This window comes from Bombus vancouverensis, chromosome 5 (genome assembly GCF_051014615.1).
Source record: "Bombus vancouverensis nearcticus chromosome 5, iyBomVanc1_principal, whole genome shotgun sequence".
Lineage (NCBI taxonomy): Eukaryota > Metazoa > Arthropoda > Insecta > Hymenoptera > Apidae > Bombus > Bombus vancouverensis.
Window position 1 is genome coordinate 9777725 of NC_134915.1, and position 23166 is coordinate 9800890.

The 23166-nt window shown below is 49.6% G+C and overlaps 1 protein-coding gene and 1 long non-coding RNA gene across 2 annotated transcripts in view; one reads left to right on the forward strand and one right to left on the reverse strand.

The window, feature by feature from the left end:
- LOC117164969 (uncharacterized) overlaps window positions 1-2553 on the reverse strand; it is a 35119-nt gene extending 32566 nt beyond the window's left edge. The window contains exon 1 of the mRNA XM_033348429.2: window positions 1580-2553. Within this exon, the coding sequence (XP_033204320.1) occupies window positions 1580-1682 (103 nt within the window). The 5' untranslated portion in view covers window positions 1683-2553. The remainder of the gene's footprint in view (window positions 1-1579) is intronic.
- Window positions 1-23166, forward strand: part of LOC143302732 (uncharacterized) — a 108765-nt gene that overhangs the window by 49884 nt on the left and 35715 nt on the right. The window lies entirely within an intron of this gene.

The following is a 23166-nucleotide window of genomic DNA, read 5'->3' on the forward strand; positions in this document are numbered from 1 at the left end:
TTGACCAGGCCCGGTAGCGATCGGTCGGACCAGACAACGAGTCCGCGTGTATATGTGTGTGTGTGGGTGGGTGTATGTATGCATGTGTGTGTGTGTGTGTGTGTGTGTGTGTATACACCAAGGGGGCGACGATCAACGTGACACACGAAAACGAAACGGAACACGGACTCTCGGTAACAAACCACGATCAGAACGATCAGCATCCGAAGGACTCTGCGCCGCGCGGCTCGAGATCGTCCAAGCACCACGAAACCAGTACCCTCGAAAACTGATTGCTCCCGGAGAGAGCGTGTTTCGTCACTCTGTACTGGCGAGACGATAATTTCAGAGGCGATTAGATGACCCAACACCGACGATAGTGTAACGAGACCGTATTTTGCGGATCAGCACGCTCTCTCTTCCTCGCTCGCTCTTATGCCACGATCTCTAACTCTTTCGCTCGCACACGTTTCGTCTCTTTCTTTCCGTCTCTATCTCCCTACCAACTTCCCTACGCCTCTCGCTTGCTCTTCCTCCCGATTTCCCCCCTCCCCCTCTCTCCTCGCACTCTTTCTCTCACACACTTTTTCCTTTCTCGGGTTTTGCAAATCGTCCAAGCGGACACGATCACACCGACGGATACCGAGATTCTTCACGGTTCTCCCGTTTCTTTCTTTTTTTTTTTCTTTTTTTAATTTCCCCTCCCCCCGTGGTTTCTCCATTCTATTCTTCCTTTTATCTTTTTTTCTTTTCTCTTCGGAAGAGATCGTACCGTTCGCCGAGGTTTCTTCACGATTCCCCGACTGTGCCATCCCTTTCGTGTTCTAATACCGTTCGTATTTTTCTTTTTTCATTTTCGTTTTCGGAACACTGTTCTCCACGAAGATGACCAACGTTGACGCGGTTTTCGCACACCGGGGAAACGTGGATCGTTCGGCAGCGCGCTAACTCTCGTTCGTTCTCTCTCGACCTCAGCTATCGCAGTACTATTACTATAGGAGCACACACGAGTTTAGAAGCGGGCACGTGTCTAGCCGGCGGCGTGTTTTAATCGGTGTTGGAAGAGCACTTATCCGTTAGTAGGTGCCGGCACGGTAGTCTCTGTCTTTGTCCCGTGTGTACACGCCGCGATGTTTCTGTGTGCACGCGTGTGTATACATTGTATGGGGGAGTCGGTGGGATCAGGAGGGAGAGGACAACGAGTTGGCGCGAGGTTCGGACAGAGATGGAAAACGCGTGTATGATGGTGTACGCGGGTGTAGAGGTACGTGTAGGTGTAGACCGTGCAAGCTTGTTGCAGTGAGCCTGAGCGAGGGAAGGAGGGAGGGCGGGAAAATTCGAAACCGCGCGTATACAGCGCGCGCTCGCGATGACGTAGTTTTGGCAAAACGTGGACGACGCACAGGTGGCCAAACGATTCGATGCGTGTGATTTTTCGTTCACGGGAATGATGCGTGGTCGTAGTTAAATAAAACGACCGTGATCGATTATTTTTTTAGGGTCGGGGTAGAGAGGGTGGGGGAGGGACAGCGGCGGCGATTTCGATTCGTAGAATAATGGTATCCATAGATGACACACGATCGTGGTTGCTGGTACTCACCGGAGTTGTAATATTCCTTAAAGTAGCGTGTCGCCGCACGTTGGACGATCGAGTAATATAAGTTCACGTACGACGTCGACTGGTTCTGTGCGGAGAGCGCCATTTACACTGTTTTTTCGTCACGCGTTTTGTCACCGTGTACGTATATATATATATACACGTAATGTATATATATATGTGTATATATATATGTATATATAAATATATATCTTTTTCTTTTTTCTTTTCCCTCTATTCCTCCTTCCACGTCTTTTATGCGGACGATATTCACGTACACGTATACACGCGCGTGTCCGTCCCGCGTACGTACAGACGCGTGCACGTAGGTGGTTAGGTGTCGTATAGAACGTAATGTAGATTCGAAGCGCGCACGTTCGCGTGATCACGGCGGGCAAGATGTGACGTGACGAACGACAAACGCGCGAAACGTGTGTCCCGTCTGTGGCTCTCGTTCCTGTCGTTTTTTCCTCTCTTTTCTCTTCTTCCGTCTCCTCTGTCGTTCTTTTTCTCTACCACGTCGCGATCCCTCCGTTGTGACACGAGATCGTTTCCCGATGGTCGCGGCCGTGAAAAAAACTTCCCGGTACCAGGAGCCAGAAAAAAAAACGCAACTGTTAATTTTTCCTTCCTTTTTCTCTTTCCTCCGTTCTTTCGTTTTTTCTTTTCCCTCGTTCTTTTCGTTTTTCCCTTTCTTCGGTTCTGTTTTCCTTTGTCCCTTTTTCTCTCCTCCTCGACCGGTCCTCCCTTTCGATCACGTTTTTCCCGGTTACGGCCTTCAAGCAGCGAGACGGTCTCGCATGCCGGCTAGAGGCCCGCGACTTTGATCCTCGGCACACTCGCTTTCGGGTTACCCGCGCCGGTAGACACAAACTCGGTAGACTCGGCCTGAGCCCCCCCGAGTAACTCGCCAAGACCGAGACACTGGCGAGCTGCAGCGTTGCCACACTTCCGTCGCCGCGGTGCGCGCTCCCGGAGTGGGGATTTCTGGACTGGTTCGGCTTTGGGATGGTAGACACCGTCGTCGGGAGAGGACGAGCGGAGAAGGTGCCGGCGTCGAACCAGTGGTGATGGCGGCAGGGGCGGATTCACGCGGCTCCGGTTCCGTCCGCGCGCGTTAAACCCGACGATTCTTCCTTCTTCCACGTATACACACGCCACCTTCGATAAAGAGAAAGGGAAAGACAGAGAGAGAGAGAGAAAGCCGAGTAGGGAGAACCCCTAGATATCTCTCCCTTGTTCTCCGTGTCCCCTTTGGTCTCCACTTTGGTCCTCCGGGTGGCTTGCAACCGGTACGGGCAAATTGGGGTAGCGTGACGGGCAAAATTTCCGAACGGCCTCGCATGCAGACGATTGCCGGTCAACGAGTTCCTCTCTTGATTTTGTCGTTAATTGGATGGTAGCGAATTTATACTTTGTTCGTGAGTCAATTACAGATTGGTCCGAGTCCTGGTGTGTATCACGGTTCCCTTCTGGCTCGTGATCCAACTACGGCCACGGGGAGGACCGGTTCCAAGTAATTTTCGAAAATTACCCACTCGCGTAAGCAGATATCCCGCGTGGAAAGAACTTAATCGTCACGATCTATTCGCGTTACTTGAAATTCATTAAAATTCCCGTTGGAGAAAAAAAAGAATGTACAAAATGAAACTAACTTTCTTCTCATTGAGCGGAACCGCCAGCGGAGAACGTTCGTTTTCTCGTTCTCCGGTATAAATCCACCTTTCCCCCGGTACCGATCGTACGAGATCGGCCTAGAAATCGGCGATGGAGTCCAAGGGCGGCGAAACTCAGAGCTCGCCCCTGGCGGACAGGACTGAGGGTGGTGGTGACGGCAGTGATGGTAGTGGTGGTGGCGGTGGCGGTGGTGGTGGTGGCGGCGGTGGCAGTGGCAGTGGTGGCGGCGGCGGTGACCGCGCCGGAGGAGAACGAGACACAGAGGAGAGGACACATCGCGGTCCAGAAAGAGATGGATAGAACGAACGAATCGTAGGAGGAAACGAGAGAACCGAGAGGAGTCGGAGTAGCGAGGAAGTTATGTCCGTTGCATGAACATGGAAGGGGTTTGATACCGTGTTGGAAGGGAAGGTTGGAGTCGCATGGTGGGGAGTGTTTCGGCGGAGAGGAGCGTGGAGAGTGGGGGTTCCTCCAGTCGCCTTTCCTCCCCCTCGCTCTCTGCCTCCCCTCGTTCGTCTCTCACTCCCTGTGGCTGATGTACCCCTCGATGCGCGGTGCGCCGTGATGCATCGCGCTGCCGGCCGCCTGTGCGAGTCACAAGGTATGCTCGTGCCACGAATACGAACTGCCTCTCCCAAATCAATATCAGTCGTGGAAAAAAAACGCGACTCGGCACCTATAATTGCCGAACTTCCGCGATAACCGTCTCTTCTCTCTGTCTGCTCTGTCTCTGGCCGCCGCCTCGCCTCGCCTCGCCGCGGGGGCGACACGGGGGCCATCTCCCTCCTTCCCCCGAACTGACGCTACGTTAGGTTAGGTTTCACGCGCTAGCTTGATTAGGGCCTCCCTCCGTGGCCCACCCCTCCCCCCATGGTATCACGCACGTTTCCCGCCACCCAATGTCCGCGCACGATGATTTTCACTGACTATGTCTGGCCGTGTTGTAGCCACGTGCACCAGCCGCGACACGCTCGCGCCCGCCGCCCGTCCGAAGGTTATGCCTGCTGCGAAAACAAAGCGACGGCTGCTGCGCTTTGCTCCGATGCAGAGTTGCGTCCACTGCTCCGCCACAAAGAAAACGTTTCGCTTTGGTTACGTCGTTATCTCGAGGAGATGCGTTTCGAGCAGAGGCCGGTTGGCGTAGACTTTTTTTTTTCATCGATCATCTAATTCGCGCGAACGAATATTTCGAAAGGTTCGAATCATTTTTTCCTGATTGAGACAAAGTTGGAATAGATATCGAAAGACCACATCGTATCGTCGTGATACTCGCGGTTATTCACAATGCACCGTTGTGCTGACCCGATTGCGGATTATCAGGCTCAGTAACGGCGATGTGATAACGCCGCGATTCGTACGAATTGCGGACTTGTCCGAGGAGCAGAAATCGCGCGCCACTCTCCGGTCTAGAAACTTTCGTAGACTTCCAATGAAATTCACCCCCTCGATTCGTCCGCGTCCAACCGTCCTACAATACGCGTGTATCCTAAACTCTCGAAAGAGTCTGTCTCACCCTGGCAATATTTCCTTTGGCCGAGGCAGTGTAAGCAGAAGGAAGAGCAAAAAAAGAGACGGCTAGAGGCTAGAGGATGGAAAAAGAGCGCAGAAAGCGAGAAGAAGAAGAATGGAGAGGCAACGGGGCAACGTGCCGGCCGAAGTTCTCGGCCACGAAACGAATTTAACGATCGCTCTCGCACATGGAAAGAGGAGCCCGCAGGAGGAATGCCGTCGGTGGCTAGATGGCTGCGTGCCGTCCCAAAGACAGCCGTGCAACCGAGAAGAAAAGTGTGCGTTAGCAGCACAGCGAGGCAGCCACGGCCTGTGCACCCGTGTCCGCCTATATTTATCCGAGGATGCAATATTTGGCCGCGTCTTCTAGAGACTCGACCGGCCACATTCGTCCCAACTTCGAGCGCGCGGATGGGCGCATGAACGAACGAACGCAGCCTCGGAGCAGCCTACACCTCTCTCTTTCTCTCTCCGTCTCCCACTTTTTCCCACTCTTTCGCTTTCTTTCTCTTTCACCATACCCCTCTCCCCTTTCTACTCCCCCTGTTTGCAGGTCTTTCTCCCTCTCTCTGCTCCTTCTTCTGCTTTATCACAATGAGCGACTGCGTGTGCGTGTCCGTGTCGTTAGGCAGTAGCTGTCGGTGCAGGCGTGGTTGGTTCCTTGCCCTCTGTCGCGTATTTATATCTAGCGAGTAGAGCGAATGCATTGCGGCTCGCTTCTTGTTTGCCGGGACCCGCTTCTCTTTCTCCGTTCCACTCTCGTCCGACTATACCTCGCTCTCTTCATCGCACACTCGCCTCGTCCGCTCGCTCACTCGCGGCTACATGCTCGCGCGCACTCGCACGCTCGCTTACCCTCTCGCTTACACGCCGTGGCCCCGCCAAACCTGCTCCGAGCAACGTTAACGCCTAGCGCCGGCTAATCATCGGGATACCATGATTTTTCTCTGCGGATCGATTTTCCGGCTTTCGCACGATTTTCGGCCTTTACTTCCGCCTGTCTGTCGTTTGTTCCTCGTTACGTTCGAGCGTAACAGTCATCCTTTTGAAAAAATCGTCCATCAATTTCGATTCATGGAGAGAATTGAAAGATCCTATCTAAACACGAGAGAGGAAGAAGGACGGACACCGTTGAAAAGTCGGGATCGAGAAACCATACGGTGTTGGCAAAAAGTAGACCACGGGGAGCGGTCGTATTGGTCCTCGGCTCCATTATGGCATCCTTGGTCGCGTATTACCATTCACTTTTTGTTCTAGCCGGGTCCTCCGGCATGCCCCGTTAAATCCGCTCTAGAAAGAGCACGCGTTAGAGCGTCGCCGCTCCGTACGCGCCTCGGTTAGCGGTTCGCGTGACGAGTTATAATTTTCCAACAGTGTTGTACGACCGCGGCCAGCAGTTCGGAATCTTTCGATTTTAACGCGCCGTCCGCCGTAATTTTACGACATCCGCCGCCGCCGCAGCGCCGCTCTGCGCAACGCGGTGACGCGTCCATGAGCATCGGCCAGGAGAGGATTAAAATAACGTGTAATCGCGAGATTACGCGGTTGCCCTCCTAGTACCTCCGAGTTTCTTTCCTTCTTGCTTGTTTCGGGCTCAGCATTTCGCGGAAACGGCCGATTTTTCTGATGCTTTAATCGCGTTTTTCCTGTAGCCACGCAATTCTTACGTGGATACGGGGATACTCGTCGAACCGAGGCATCCGATCATGAAGGTTGATCGTGCTCGATGAAAATTTCATGCTAGCGAACGAAATTATGGTGATTCTTGAATAATTGTTGTTGGCTCTTTAGACTCTGTAGTTGAGACGGAAGAGGTGGAGAATGTTTTGCAATAGAATAGAGTTAATTAGACTCAGACGCGTTTACGTTTATATCCGTGAGCCAGTTAGACATACTCGTTAATTTTGAATAAAAATTAACCCAGGTCGTACTTAAATCTCCTGGTAATTTTCATAGCGTAACGTTACTTTTACCAAACATCTAATCATTCACGGTTAGGAAAGTACAATCCTCTACCATGTACATGTTTACTTTAGAATCTCTAAACTATCTAATTACGCGTAAACTAGTGACAAATTGTAACGACTTATTTAACGTCGGACATCCAAAGAATCATCGTTCCGCCGTTATTCTCGATCGACTATGTTCTCCCTCAGCTATGTCGGTGCTTCTTGGAAGTACACCGTTTCCCATTAACGAGCCACCCGACTTTTACCTCGGTACGCTATTTACGACTGAAACGACGATTTTCTTGCCGCGGCGGAACGAATTTCTCCGGCAATCGACGCATTCGATTATTGGTAATTAAGCAGTCGCGCTTATTACGAGATAAAAGAAGGGGCAACGGCTCGTAGCCGCGTCATAAACATCCATCGCGTTTCCCGATCCACGCCACTTACACGCGTGTACGTGAATACACGCTTGCATACCGGCGGCGAAGGATTTCGTCGCCGGTGCGTCTGTGCATGATCCGCGGAATCCACTGCGAACGAAATTTCAACGGCCTCGCGGAGAAGTCGAACGAGTCGTCGGAATTCGTCGTCCCTTCGCGAGCAAACATAACGCGTTTGCATCACCGTCTGCCAGAGTGTCTCGATATACATCGCGGAAACACGCCAGAGCATCGTCTATTAGAGGGATCGTATGATTTTTCGAGAAATCGCGCATCGATCTTCACCGAGTGGCGGGTAAGTAATATTCGTTCGTCTTACTCTGCGACGAAAAGTCTGCGGCTCCGGACAATCGCCTTAACCGATGACAAAAAGACGGTTCGAGCGAAAAGTAGAAGAAGACGCGAGGAGAGAAAAGCGGAGGGAAAAAGAGAGCGGAAAAAAGAGGAAAGAAGGGAAGAGGAGCGTAGAAGAAGATGACAAGCTGTCGTGGCTCGTAGGAAAGGACGACGGAAGGAACGGTGCCTCTTTAAAGTATCGGGAGCAATCTCCCTCGGTTGCCACTGTTACAATTTCAAACAGTCCTGCGTTTCATTTATTTTTTATCGGGGAGAAGTTTGTTGACCTTGCAGTGCGAAACGCCAGGAATACATTGGAGGAGGCACGAAAGTGGGGTAGAGTAGACGATGGTGGTGGCGGCGGCGGTGGTGGCGATGCTTGGGGGCGGAGGGGCGAGGGACGTCAGGGTTGTGCGAGCCAACGCCACGATGGTGGTGAGGGTTGCTCTAGCGGAGTGGGATGAATCGGACGGCGAGCAAGTTATTTCGCGCGAAATGTGCATTGGCCGAATTTGGCCTCGTGATTTTTTTTCTCATCTCTCCCCTTTTCTTCCTTTTTCCCCTCTTCCCGCTCCTCTTCTCCCCTTTCGTGCATCTTGCACGTATGACCCTCTTCTCGTCACAGGAGTTCGCTACGCATTTGCCTATCTTATCGCTCGTCGCACGACGTTTTCCGTCTGTTTTAGTTTTATCGAACGGACCTTTGAATACTTTATGACGGTACGAGGTATCAATCATCGATACGAAGAGGCAACGCGTGGGTGGGACGCGTGTTCCATCGCCGTGCGAAATTAGGCGGCTCATTGACATCCGGCCAACGTCGCGGCCGACGTTTCCTTTGTACGAGAATGGTTCAGGGCCACGAGGATTTGACTTTAAGGAACTGCCAGGGAAACGAGAAATCGTAAGATTTTCTCTCTTTCTCTTTCTTACACGTTGGAACGGCACAAGATGCTCGTGAATTGTAGAAGGGAAAGTGGCTATTAGCGAGACTTCGCGACTGATTCCGAGGGAAATCCAAGAAACAAAGAACCCGGTGGTCTCGTTGGTTTCACTTTTGTCGAAATCACTGCCAGACCGTGGGCCGAAACCGTGAAAGCAATCCCAAGGAAACTACGACCAACTTTATTGCAACGACCACGTGGCACACCGTGGACAATGATACTGCATAAGAAGTTATTACGAACAAATGGTACCGGTGTGCACAGCTATAATTATCGTCCATGAAACGACGATTCCCGGTAATAACGTTCCGGAAAGGTGTACGTTGATGTCTCAGGTATTAATCGCGCCAGGTTACAATGTTGCGCGATATTATCGCGGAAATGATTGCGCGTGAAACACGGCTACTAAATTAAAACCCGTCCTTGCCCGAGTACCGTGTTTTTTCGCGGGACAATCGCGCGCGCTGCAATGAATCAAACTAATTAAATCATTCGCCTACGCGGCACAATCATCTCGCTTTAAATCGCCACTCGCTCGATGCTCGCTCACAAATAAGGTTTCTGGTGTTCGTTTTTTCAAAGGCGACCAAAAAGGTTTCGGAAGGCGAAAATCTCATGTTTTGTTCCTCTTCTTTTCATCGAATCGCAGTAGTCGAACGTGTCTTCAAGCCCACCGTCTCTGATTCTTGATACGTACATCGAAGCTGCGTGTATAAGCCGAACGTGTTCGAAGAACGTGAATTACGTAATTTGGGTACAAATTGTTTTGTTTCTTCTAAAATAAGTCTATTTCTCGGCCGCAATTTAGGAATTAAACAAGTACACACAGTAGTAACGTATTGTTTTTGCTAAATTGTAATGGATATTTTACAAAAATCCACTGCGTAAATTAACGAGGAATGAAAATAATTGTACAAAATAAGGATGAAAAAGTTATTAGACAAATCTCTGGCATTGCCCCTGGTAACCACAGTGTAAATTGACTGGAAAAAAGTTTGCCAACGAAACTGTGTTAACGTAACGTTGGTCCTTAATGAGTTAATGCAAGAGCGAGATTTCACCGGACGAGAAGGATAATCTTCGCTGGTTTTTGGGTCACTCGGCGAAGGGACGTCCAAAATTGAAAGTACCCGGTCGAGGAGCAAGCCTAGCTGCTTAGGTTAGGTTAGGTTACTCCGGTTCGCCTGTATGTGTCGCTCGTCTGGCCACGTGTATCTTTTAGTCCGGATCGTTTCGTTTAGGCTCCGTTCCGCGAGTTTTTTCACTGCACGAACGAGCCAGCAAACCGGGAACTCTTTTGCTTGCCCCTTGAAACCGAATTTAGAGCGTGTAGTAGTAGTGAAAAGGAGTATAGTTGCGCCGGTTGTCCAGAGTGGAAAAAAGAGAGGTAGGAAGGGGACGGAAGATGAGAAAGAAGGAGAGGAAGAAGAGGAAGAAGAAGAAGTAGAAGAGGAAGGAAGAAGGCGTTTCGCAGCCGCGAAACTTGCGGCCGAACGGCCAGCATAGAAGATTCGTTATGCGCCATGCCGCACGAAAGATACGCTCGTACGACGAAACGAAGGAAAATTATGGGCGCGCGCTAACGTCGAGTAATATTTAATGCGGCAGAAAATTCTGCCTCGGCCCAACCTCGCTAAATATTCGTGATTTCTCTCCGTTCTTTCTGCCTGATCTTTTTTCTTTTCGTCATTCTTTCTTTCCTCTTTTTCTTCTTTTCCCCTTCTTCCATTTTTCTGGCGCTCGTCGGCGTGCCAGAAGGGTCGCGTTTTCCTAATTAATGGCATTAATGCGTTTTAACAAAGGCAATTAATATCCGTGGTTCGGCAAACAAACGCGTGGTGGTCGGTGGTCAGTCGTTGCCGCGGCGTTCACGATGGCATCGCGGAGGCACCCGTTCGAAACGAGCACGGGTTTGAAGAGTAAATTATGACGGGCCAGACGATTGACGTGTTGTGATAATTAACACGTAATAATATACCGTTAATATTCTTTTGCAATTGCATATCCTGCAATATTCATGGATTTTTTTACTTCGTTCCAGCACTGGTTGCATAATACCGCTCATTAAGCCCGCAATCAGATTGAACCGCGTTGGCCAGCGCCCGTGGCTGCCCGCGTTTATGTATTCCAACATTGTGTCTATTTTCGCGCGCATTCATAAGGGCACGCGAGCGCGCGAACGCGAGCCCACTAATACCGATTAAAGTGATGGTCTCGCGCGAATTACCCGACTCCTCTCTCTCTCCCTCTTTCTCTCTCTCTCTCTCTCTCTCTCTCTCTCTCCCCGTTACAATCTCTCTCTCTCTCTCTCTCTCTCTTCGATTTTCTTTCCATCGTCCCTCGAAACTATCCGACTCGCAATCATTTCATCGTATCGCAACGCAACGTGAGGATCGGTGATTTCGAGGAAACCAAACTATCCGCGGTACTCCAATAAGACCGATGACACTGTTCCTCGATCCACGCGTTCCTGGATATACACTCCAGGCCACGTCTTTCATTCACGCGACCGGCAGGCGTCACCTAGAACCAATAAAGACAGCATCGAAACGAATCGCCAAGAATGTGACGCGCTGCACGTATCGTATCCCCCTCCCAGTGTCCCTTTCCGTTCCACCTTTTGCTCTCTCCATTCGCCACGGTCTGCTTTTATTCCGTAGCAGCGCGAAAGAAATCCGAAGGCATAATAATTAAATCGCATCGGGGTAAACGATCAAGCGTTCGTCCGAGGAAGGCAACTCTCTTCGTGGCGTTGGGGGGACACGAAGGGGGATAACACGAAAGAGGGGATGCGAAGAAACAGAGCGAGAGGAAGGGATCGAAGAGCACGGGCAAGTCGACGTAAGTCGGAAAGAGATAAAGAAAGAGAGAGAAAGAGAGAGAGAGAGAGAGAAAGAGACGGCTGTCGTGGCTTCGTGTGCATAATTGCCGTGATTATGGGTGTGTCAGTTCGGCCCGTCTAGGTGCATACACGCATTCGGCTCTAGATGCAGCTGATCCGGGTGCGTGTAACGGCGCAGCAGCAGCGACGCAGCGGAAACGTTGGCAACCGCGCAACGGCGCAGACCGATGCGCAGCATCATTATCTGGAGCGCTGCTTAGCGAAGAGCATCATCCATGTTGCTCGTTAACTCGCGTGCATCTCATATGAATAAACTTCTTTAATTATCGCGAGGCGGTCGCTCCGGGGAAACCACCGCCTCGTCTCGAACGCTACCTCCAACCCCTCCTCCATACCGCTTGCAACGTTTCAACGAATTTCTTTCGACGATCATCGAGCGACCGACTCTTTACTTTAATCCTTTCCGAACCCTTCGTCATTTCGTTACCAACGCTTCATCCACTCTGCTCAGACTTTTGGCTCGATTCGTTCCTCTCTGTGGTTGCCTGAAGTTGTTCGAAGCAACGTTACACAAGCAGTTTGGTTGTGCACCCGCGCATGCGCACATCCACTGGCGCTCCGCGTCAGTGACGCGGTAAAAATTGAAACGTTGCATCAGGATTGTTATCGTTATCGTATAATGAAACGAAGCTCCGACAAGATCTTATCGAGTTCTGCTTTAATTAAGAAACCTAAAAATCAACAGAAGTAAGTACAATAGTTCGCGACCCTTTCGCGCTCAGGAACTGTGGCGAGTTACGTGGTGTTTACATATCGAAAAAAATCATCGCGGTTACTCCCTTGGGGGTAACGAGCGCACGCGGTTCGCCAATTTGGCAGGGTTGTTTGCAGCGTGGCGCGAAACTGCGCCGGGTCTGCTGATTTACGATAACAGCGAGGAACGGCGTGTAAAATGCCGGGGAAATTTGGCCTCGACAAGAAAATAACGTCTTAAACGCGTCGTTGCTCCAATTTCCACGGGCGAGTGGCGCAGTTTGGTGCAGTCCGACGAACAGGCAACGGTAGAAAAAAGGGAAGAAGGAGGGAAAGAGAAGAAAAATCGGGAGGCAAGCGTATAACACGTTTATGCATTTTCCTGCTAGTAATACGCCGAAATCGATAGCTGTAATTACGTAGAAAGCTCTGCGTGTCGTCGATATGACTTACTGCGGCAAACGCCGCTACTTTTGCCACGGATCGGACAACCGTTCTGATTGTCGGAATTATTTCGCGCGGAAACGAACCACAGCTTGATTACCAGACATTTTCTCTAATGATCGTGTGTGCATTGCGTCGCGTCGCGCGTCATACCATTGCCAGGCTATACCTTCGTGGAACTTGCGTAACTTCGGTAATTACAAATCTTCTATCGTAATCATTATCGTGATTATCATTATCACATGCCGTCGTCTTGATACAGCGTACGCGTTCGTCGTACACGCACGCCACTTATCCCTTTCCGAGAGACACGTTCACACTTTCACATTTTTCAACGGGCGCTCGTAGATAAGGTGGGACGAAAACCGAGATTTAAAAATAATATGTAAAGCGAAATGATCGGTGTTAAGCGACATTCGTGATCTCGAGGCACGACGACGACGACGTTTAAATGATTCTCGAGCCGTTTTAAACGCGAGCGTTCATTAGACGACGGTAAAGAACGAGGTACGCACACTCGGTTAAGTGTATTCTACGTGCAGTCGAGTATCAGAAATTCGAGATATCGCGAAAATCTCTCGAGATCCGTGAACGTGAAAATATAGTTTATCGTCGATAAATCGTACGAACGGTCGGCGGTATCGTTATTCGCAACTTTCTTCCCGTGAAAACGCGAACGAACGTCCGATGATATAGAGGAGAAAGAAACGCGAGGCCGCGAGATAACAGCGTCGATTAATCGCGCGGAATTAAAGTTTTCCCTACGAATTATCTCGCACTAAACACACGTTACTCGATTTCATACCGGATAATCGATCTCTCCTTCGATTAATCCAGTTTCCTCGCTCCACCATCGATCCTCGATGTCCGATCGATGCAGGCCAATACTCGCGTCGATTGACACGCGGCGTGGCACGATCGAGGCCCAACGCATCGATCGAACGTAGATCGCGCTCGTTAACTCCGTTATTGCTAATCGGCCGATCGGATCGGCGTGATCGACGCAGATGAGTTACGAAGTTAAGTCTACCGCTGCGGGCATCGCAGGATCGTTCACACACGCAGGAGCATCGTCGATCAGTTCTTTTTTGCGACCCTGGATTGCAGCAGGCTGCGACCTCGAAAGAAAAAGTGACTGGAGCATAATTTAGAACGGCGAAAAGAGATCACGAGATTCCATGATCTCCCAATTAATTCGCCGGTTATCTCGGAGAGACCGAGCTAGGAAAAAGCAAGACGAAAACGAGAGGAAGACAGGATGTTTCGGCTGACAGATAACGCGATCGCCGCTACGACTTTCTAATCGCGTTCTCGTGGACAGGGTTGGCAACCGTGGAGATCCTTGCTCCCGGCCAGATCCCGGATCTTATCACGTAGCGGTGTGTCGACGGTATCGCGTTGACGAGCCAAAAAATATAGTCGATATAGAGAGGCAGCGAGACGCACGCGGGGAGATCGATCGTAACGGGCGTGCACCGTTTCGCGGTCGATCGTCGAAGGGCGGGAAAGCCTGTTTCGAAAAGGCTGTCACTCAGTTTACGCGATCAGGAGTTCGAAACCGGTTCGAACGGGCGTTCTGGGTTCGGTTCTGGCCGCGGAGATCGAACGCACACTGGCAACAGCAACACCGGCAGCACCAACAGCAGCATCTCTGGCGTAACGGAAGCCGCAATAGCCGCATGGATTCTTGTTTTCGCGTTGCTTCTCCATTTTTTCTCTCTCGTTCTCTCTATCACGGTACGCGTTCGGTTCTCCTCCGTTTATATCTTTCCCTCTCTGTTCGACTCTGCCGCTTCTCTCCTCTCTCTTTTTCTCCCTACCCCATCTCTTTCGTTCTCCTTTTCCCCTCCCCCTCCCGTTTTTCCTATTTTTTCCTATTTTTTTTTCTTCTCTTTCTGTTTCCTCTTTTTTTTTTTATTATTATTTTTCCTCGTGTTGCTTCCCTTTGCGCGCAAGCTCGTGCATATACGCATCGGCGGGCGTAGCTCTGCTGCCCGCTCCCTGATAAAATCCCACAAAAATCGAGAAGCCGTTAGCTCTCCGGCTAGCTATGGTAACCGAGAGGTGGAACCGGTGCTCAATATAGATTCAGGGAGCAGCCTTTACACGGAGTGCATTCGACGGGAGTCGTTGTTAATGCTAAATGAATTTTAATCCTCGATTTTTGGACGTTCGACGGAACGCCCTTTCGACCCACCTCGATCTCATCCTCCTCCTCCTCCTCCTCCTCCTCCTCCTCCTCCCTTCTACCCCTCCGCCTCTTTTCTCTCCTTCCCTCTTCGCAACGATGCCCTTCCACCCTCTCCCTCCCCCTCCACCCACTATTTTGGATCCGATAGAACCCTGGGATATGCAAGTAATTAAAATATTAACTAATCTGCAATTCCGGATGGAAAATCGTGCACAGTGCATGAACGACCCTGGTGAGTCGATTGAATATTCTTGATACATATTTCGCGGACCTGTCGATTTCGCATCTGATTACCAGGTGCCAGGATGTTTTATGTATAGCAGTTTCCTGTATAGGGTGTTGCGTTCAAAGCATCGCAGTTTAACCCCTCGCCATACGATTTGTTTAATAGCTATTTAAGTAGGTTTAATAGCTATTTAAGCAAGCTATTCGGTGTTACTACATCGTGTTAAATAAAGAATATTGAAGCATTATACAGAAGTTATGTTTAATAACTCTTGGCTTCGAGAAGCGGAGTTCAAATTATATTTCACGCTGATCTTTCTTTTATATACACCTTATCCGTGTTAAATTGAAACCATCATTCGTACTACGAGTTTCGTTAGACATTACAATACACAGACACGCACAGGTATGTGTATTTAGGCAAGCAGCTAATATATTGTAAAACAAAATTATCGAATTACAATGTTTAACAAAAATATTACTAGTTGTTTGCCAATTACTTTACTAAATTTTTATTACCACTATGCTCCAGCGACGGATCTTAAATTTTAAACGCTCACTCTACTCTCAGTTACTCCATATCGATTTCCTCGTACGGGATTAAATTGAGTATCGAAACGAATATGGAGCAATGCTGAGCGTGCCGTCATATTATATTATTGTGAGTCACCGTGTATATTATAAGTATAATCACTCAGCAGCAGTAGTCCGTAACACTTTTAATTTCCCAGCTTGTATATGTAATAATAGGTTCAAGGGTTTGACGACGCCGAAAAAAGAGCAAACGGACGTGGTTTCCTGGCGGGGATCGTCTCAAGGGGGCGGCACCGCGCCGCGGCGTGGGTATTTTTTTTTAACACGCGCGTCAATTTCGTTTCGCGCAAATTTTTTCGCCGCTGTACGTACGCGTCGGGCGCGCGTAGTACATGTACGTACGCGGCAGAGAGACGAGGCAAGTTCGACACGGCAACGGGAGAGAATGCATAAGCACGAGGCACGAGTCCAGGCAAGTCGGTTGTGCTCTACGCTTAAACGCGAAAGAAGAGGGCTGCCAATAGTTGGTTCGCCGGTACATTCCCGCTCTACAAAGTTAATTACGTGGCTGACGCTCGTTAGCGAAAAAATCCAAAGGCGATAAATCATAGTGATAACTGAAATACATTTCTGCTCTGCTAAGCGTAAGTTGCCGTATCTCTGAAATGCTCTGCCGTTCGAAGACATTAACGGGTCTCGGTCTTGATGCTGATGTTACACGAAATTGTTATTACGCCGCTGTTGTTTCTAGTGGTGGCCGTGGTCGCTGCCCAACGAGAACCGAGAAGAAAGAGGAGAAAGGATGAAACGGGAGAAAAAAAGAATAGGAAGAAGAAGAAGAAGAAGAAGAGGAGAAGGAGGAAGGTAAAAACGTACGAAGAGCAAAGAAGCAACACCGCCAATTACTTTCCAACCGACTACTCGATAATATCGTCCCGCGAGCACCGATACACAACGACCATTAATATTCTAAACGCAAGCCCCGTGTACGCAGCTCGTGTTCTCGATCCACGCTCGGATCTGTCTTGGAACGTAATGCAGATCCGGCCGGCACGAATCGTTCGTGTACCACCGGAAAGCCCCCGAGTTATAACAGTTTACTACGCGGACGAACCACTGGATTCGAGATAGTTAGACGCGCGAGCCTAACAATTTGCGCGCGATATCATAGATGCCACGCCGGACCACCGTTACATCCCGTGCTTTACCTACGATCGCGCTTTTTTATGTCATCCTTGGCCGGTCTTTAGAGAATTGAACGATTCCCGTTGAACAACCTTCGTCGTCGTGAATTCTCCATTTGATAAGGTAACGAAGGGAAATACATGCAATTATCGTAGCCTTGGGAAAGCGACGATGCAACTTTGCATCGGAGAAGCGTACGTTTTCGGAAGCGAGACAACGGGAAAATTGGTACAAACGGTTCTGATATTTGAAAACATACAGATTTTCGTAGTAAAGTTTAACTTTACCGACAATTTTCCAACTTAGAGACTTTGTCACCCGTACAAATATAATAAAATTACAAAATTATTTGGAGCGTGGCTCGTTAAATCTGCATCGACCACGACAAAACATCCGATGCAACTGGCAAGCAAAGCATGCCAAATTAATCATGAAAGCCCAGGAATCTGGCGTAACAAATTCAAATACAGAAACACGTATATCAATTACACGATCGAGACATAGGCTAACGAAGTCCGTGACGAGGATACGAAGGTACGAAAAATATCGCCAGAGAGACGAAGGGTTAAAGCGGAAAGAGAGGAGGAAGAGAAAGAGAGAGAGAGAGAGAGGTGCAGCGAAAGACGAATAAAGTGACAGAGAGGGCTGAAAGAGAGGGGAGAGGAGAGTGACGTTTCGTGAGATAAAGGTGAAGGGAGAGAGGGGTGGCAGAGAAGATATTCTTGGCAGCGACTGCGATGCAACAACTGTCCCCATCCGTCATCTACGGAGGCAGCGAGAGAGGCCCACGACCACTCGATGCGTCCCTCGCCGTGCTCTTCAAATCACGAGAGGGGAAAACTTCTCGTAATCATCGAGATCTCGACTAACGACACCGACAGTCGACTCATTACGTCGTTATCGTGGAAAGAATCTCCGTGGATCCGCGAGGAAACGGCCCAAACTGTTCGTTTTTCAAAATTCTTCGAAATATTCCGACTCATTTCACTTTATGATATTAGATTTCCTTTATTACACGGTGTAAAAGACATAGTTCGTTGCAAGAATAAAAGCCAGAGACGCGTTGTAATATCGCTTTTGCTGCGACGAATCAAGATTATCTCGGATAGATGACGCCTATATTTAGGCTTATTTGTGGCTGCCTCCGGGCTCTATTATTCGTATAAGATCCACGAAGAAGAGACTCCGTAAAAGAGATTCATTTAAAGCAATTAAGGAGACATTCCGTTCCGACGCCCGATCATAAAGATCTCCGTGCATCCTAATGACCAGAACCAACCAAGATCGTAAAGAGCCTTACGCTGCAAAGGCAAACGGAATAATAAAAAAAAAAGGAGAAGAAAAATTGGCGAATCTGAACCTACGGCAATGGTCGTGCCTCTAAATCCGGCCGGTGCGCGGTCTTATTTTAGCGGGCAGCGCGTCAGAATCCACCCCTAGAAGCGGTCCGAATGGAATTCTATTCCAGTTCGACGAACTCTGTGGCCGGTCGCGTCGACGACGCAACCCGTGTACACGCGTCAAACTCACCACGCCAGGGACACACGGGTGTTTCGAAGTATTTACATACGGCTCTGTCCAACCGAGGCCCTGACCAACCGCTCGCCCGTCCCTGAAACGGTTCACTGTCGTCGTCGTGGTCGGCTCCGTGGCCATTCGATCATCCACGCTCGATGCGTGTGGATCAGGTCTAGGACCGACTCTAGGTAATGGGTTCTGGCTAGTTGGCGGGTGTGTCGGTGTGCACGGGGTGGTAAGCCGGTTAAGAGAGCGGTGGAAAAGAAAGAAGAAGCCGACGATCGGTCATCCTGATGCATATACGCGTTCGTGACGCGAACACCGGACACACGTACGATCCAGAACGTTTTACAGTGTGCACATCGGTATGTGTGCGTGCGTGTACGTGTGGTAGAGATCGACACACACGCGGTCGTGGTTTTTATATGAAATTGCCGCTCCACCGTACGCTCCACTAGGCCTCGGAATTGAGATAGCGTTATCCGATGACGAGCAGCTATATCGCGAAATATTACCGCTGGAAATTATTAACCATCTCGCGAGGTTGAGTCGACCCAGCGATCGAGATCGATGGAATAGGTTTCTCCGGCGATACAAATAGAGTTGTGCGTGTTCCCGTGTTCTTCGCTTCTTATAGTTTCCCTTCTTATTCTTCTTATTCTTTCTCGTTCTCTTCTTTTTTCTTCGTCATGATCTTCGCGTTTCTTTCGTTTCGTTTTGTTGCATAAACGAGAACGTTTAAACGTTTTGCTCCGCCGATGCTGAATGGTTTCGGAAATCTTCGCACGAATGGACAAGGATTTATTAGTTGGATATTAGTAGTTTATATGAGAGGAAATTAGGACATGTTCGCGTGGCTTCTGCGGACAGGATGGAAAGGACTTTAAGGAATTATGGCTCGTCCTACCGATCGTAAAGCGGACACTCGGCACGAACCGATCTGTTATTAAGTAATTATCCTTGAATTATGACCGCGGCCAGTAGCTTCGAAGTAAATTGGACATCGTCCGGCGCGATCTTAGAAAAATGATTTTTAATCGAGCGCAGATATTAACCGGCTCGCGATAGACCGTAATAAATCCGCGATGATCCCCGTGGAATCTCTAGCGAAATTACGACCGGCTGGCCGCTGGATTAATTGCATACTCGATGCCTTTTAAGCTATACCTTCGTAAATTAATTCCTGTAAAAATGTCACCGGACATTTAGCAATTCCTATGAAACGTCATCGAAAATATCAAATAAAACCAAGTTTAATGGCTTTCTACGTGGCTTTCTAAACCTTCACTTCCATAAAACTCGCGTGTCTTTTTTTCACGAATCAGCGTCGAATCTTCCAGTCGGCCGATTTGTCCGATCTTTCCATGATAATTAAAAGAAATCGCTGTATCAACAGGATCGATGATAGAAGTCGGACCGAATCTAGCGCATTGTCATACTTAACCGTATCCTCTCGAGGCCGGGACACGCCTACCGAGTTTAATGAACTTGTGCGATCAGACCGCGATGCTGTTCGCGATGCTCGAGCCCACCGCGCGAATAAGCCGTTATCCGAAGGCCTGACCTATGCCGAAGATTTTCGAGCAACGTAACTCATCATTATCTAGATAATACGCGGCTCATGCACGCCACCGCTCAATGAATCACTTCCACGCCCAACCGGGGGCCGATGCTCGCGACTCGTTGCACGCGCTTTCACGTTGCGGCCAGCCGCGCGCACTTTCCATCGAGCTACATATCGAGGATTCTTCTTTCGCCAGCCGATAAATATTTCGCCGGTCTCGTGACTTATGCGCGCATAACTCACCATCGTTCCTGTCTTCTCTCCGTGTTTCTTTACTACCTGTAGTCGATTCGTACGATTGGCACGGCTATCAGTTCCAAACGAATCCCAAGCCCGGCATCTACTCCAGGCATTCGACGTTACAGACAGGTTTGCATAATTAAAGCGTTCCTGTCGGCTAGGACGTTCCGTTAGAAAGAGGACGGACGAGACAAAAAGGTGGAAAAAGAAGGGAATATAGGAAAAGCAAATCGGTAATGATGATCGTTGAGCTTGGTCTTGGAACCGCCTCCCGCAGAAACCCTTCCTCTCGTGCCTCGTATTACTACCACTCCTAGAGGCCTCTCGCTCCTTTCTCTCGACGTCTCCCAAATCGGAAAGATCCACGCTTCTTCGACGCCTGTTGATCCTTTGACAGGACGAGCGGCGCGTCCTCGACTCCGACCTCCCCGCTCGGCGGACCACCGCGAGTTTCTCGCACGTTTTCATCCCCCTCTCTGCCAGCCTGTCGATCTTCCGTGCCCTCCTATTTGATCCTGCAGCAGGCAAATGCGCGGTAACCAGAACGAGGGAGGGGGCACCGAGCACACGTGTATCGGCTCACGGTGAAAATAGTGCAATAAGCGCGTAGTTATGCAGCAGCTACGGCGGCGTGTGGTTTGCTCACCACCACCACCACCACCACCAGCACCACCACCACCGCCACCATCAGCGACGGCGCCACACCATCGTCACCATCCCCTTCTCTACTTTTCCTCCCTTTCTCTCTCCGACTCTCACCTTCCTCTCTGTTTCACCCGGCTGTTGCCCGTTCTTCCTGCCATCCCCTTCTCCCCTGGCAACCACCCCCTTTCCTCCGGGGGGTCGCTAAAGCACTAGAAACGAAAGAGAAAGAGACGGAGAAAGAGAGAAAGGACATGCACTCCAGGTACGTGTACACGGCTACGAACGTTTAAACGGGGATAGCTACTAATTACAACGGTTACACCGGCAGTTGGCGAAGAAAAAAGGACAGCCGACCTGGAGGAGAGACGCCGCGGCTACCACCGCCTAGGCGGTGGAAAGGGGGACACGTGGAAAGGGAGCAGGAAAAATTCAGCGGAGAATGGGCGGGCACGACACGACCGAGTAATCAGTCGCAGGATTATAGCGCGCTCCGTGTGTGGAAGCACACAGTCGCTGCGTGTGTGTCCAGTTCTCCTCCCCTCTTTCTCTCGTTTTCTTGGTCCAACAGCAACACAGCAGCTATGGTACACCACGACGTTGCTTCTCCTTTCCTATCTTCTACCTCGGCTTCGTCGCCTTCTTCTACCGTTTCTTCTTCTGCCTCTTTACCTCGTGTGCCTTTTCCTCGTCTTCTTATTCCCTCTTATTCCGCGCTGGGCAGCCGCCTCTCGTCTTTCTCCCGTTCGCGTGCTTGCCTCCTCCCTGCGTCGTCTTGTTATTCCTCTTTCTACGCCGCTTCTGTCTCCGTCAGGACTTTTTGCTCGTCGAGCAAGGGGCCGGGGACAGATCGGTTTCTTGCGGTGTTTCTGAGCCGATTGCGTGCGTAAGTATCGGCCGGTCGCGATGGTTAATGAACTTACCGTCGCCGCGGCCTCGTGTTTCACGCCCTGCAGCAGGGTCGCCACGTGTCCTTGCTTGCGTTCCCCGCAATTTGCCACCGATTCCTTCATCAAATTAGGGGTGACTCTGTTTCCTCAACACGTTTTTATACCTTTTACGTCTTTATAATTGGATAAATTGGCTTTACGATTTAATTGGTCGATGACAGACTCTGCCTTTCGGTTTAAAGAGTCGAGATAAGAAGTAGCTTCGCAGCAGCTCGTATTCATTCCGAAAAAAATCTTAAATATCTTCTCTTTTTTCCATTGAACGCACGCAAAATGTAAATACTTGGAATATTCGTTGATATAGAGGGAAAAGGCACGCTCCAAGTAATTGGTTCTAGGAATTCGTAGTAATAGCAACGGCCAGTTAACGCGACACGGTTGTAGTTACCAATGGTACTGTCATTCGTTATACAAGTTTTCCCTCCAACCATTGAAAACTGTAACTACCTCATTTTTACGTCATCTTATACCAATAATAAGGAAAAATCGATCGTACTGCATGTCCGATGTGTAACTAGCAGTAGATGGTTTCCGGGTTACTAATTACACGACAGGGAAAGACTCGCAGAAACGTGGACGAAGTTTCTAACCAGGGTACGCGTCCAGAGTCTGCTTCTTTCTCAAAGTATCCGCGTTACAGTAAAAACCATCGGGGATCCACTTTCACGTCCGCCTAACGACGGTGCTCGTGCTCATCGATAATTTGTAAGACTAGTCGGTCTAGCGGCGAGCATACAAATCACTGCCGATGAACGTTTTCTTATCGTGCCAGCGGTCTGTCTTCGAAGGAACGCAAAAAAATCCGAAACATCGTCGGGTCGTTACGTAGTCTGCGAGAAAAGAGCTTTTGCTCGATAGCCAGGGATCGCTGTTGCTCGAAGGAAAAGCGAGAAAGCGTTGGTACCATTTATTTGTCTAGCCGAGCACTGCTATTACGATTTCGTTCTTTTAAATCTTCCACACTCTGTTACTTCAGATTCTAAGTATCATTTTTTAAACGTTATCTATACGCTTTTCTTCGCTGAAAATCATACATAAGACTGTTCGAAACAGTCGCTACGATACTCTTAATCGTCTAAGAAATGTTGATTTCGTTCATCGATCAAAATTTCATAGAATTTCCAACTAATCCGAAAAACTACACGTTTACGCTAATATGAAAAATGTGGATGACTATAGCCAGGAGTAAAAATCTTCATGAATATTCGAAACCAGTGACATAGCACTCTTTGCTTCGATAAACTCCAGAGACGAATTAAGAGCGATCAGAGAAACTCAAAGCTATCCTCTCAACAGTCGTAACGGATGCCGTAGCAGAAGCAGCAAATGGAACAGGGTCATTTCGCGGCAAAGAAATCTGAATAGCGAGCCGTATCCTAGGAGCTGTGTGCAGGAGCCGTTCTGACGCTTCCGTGTACCACGACGAGTATCGCCGTAGGCAATGCGGTCCGCACGACTCTCTGGACGACGGTGTCCGTCGGTTCTTCACCCAGGCGCACGCGGCGTCCATCGGCAACCTCTCCGCTCCCGTCGAGCGTAAACCAGCTGGAACACCTGCGGCGCGGCGATTTTTGGCGCGATTTTCGCGATCTGCACGCCACTCCCGCTTCATTAATCATCGCTTTAACACGTTTTTGAACTGTT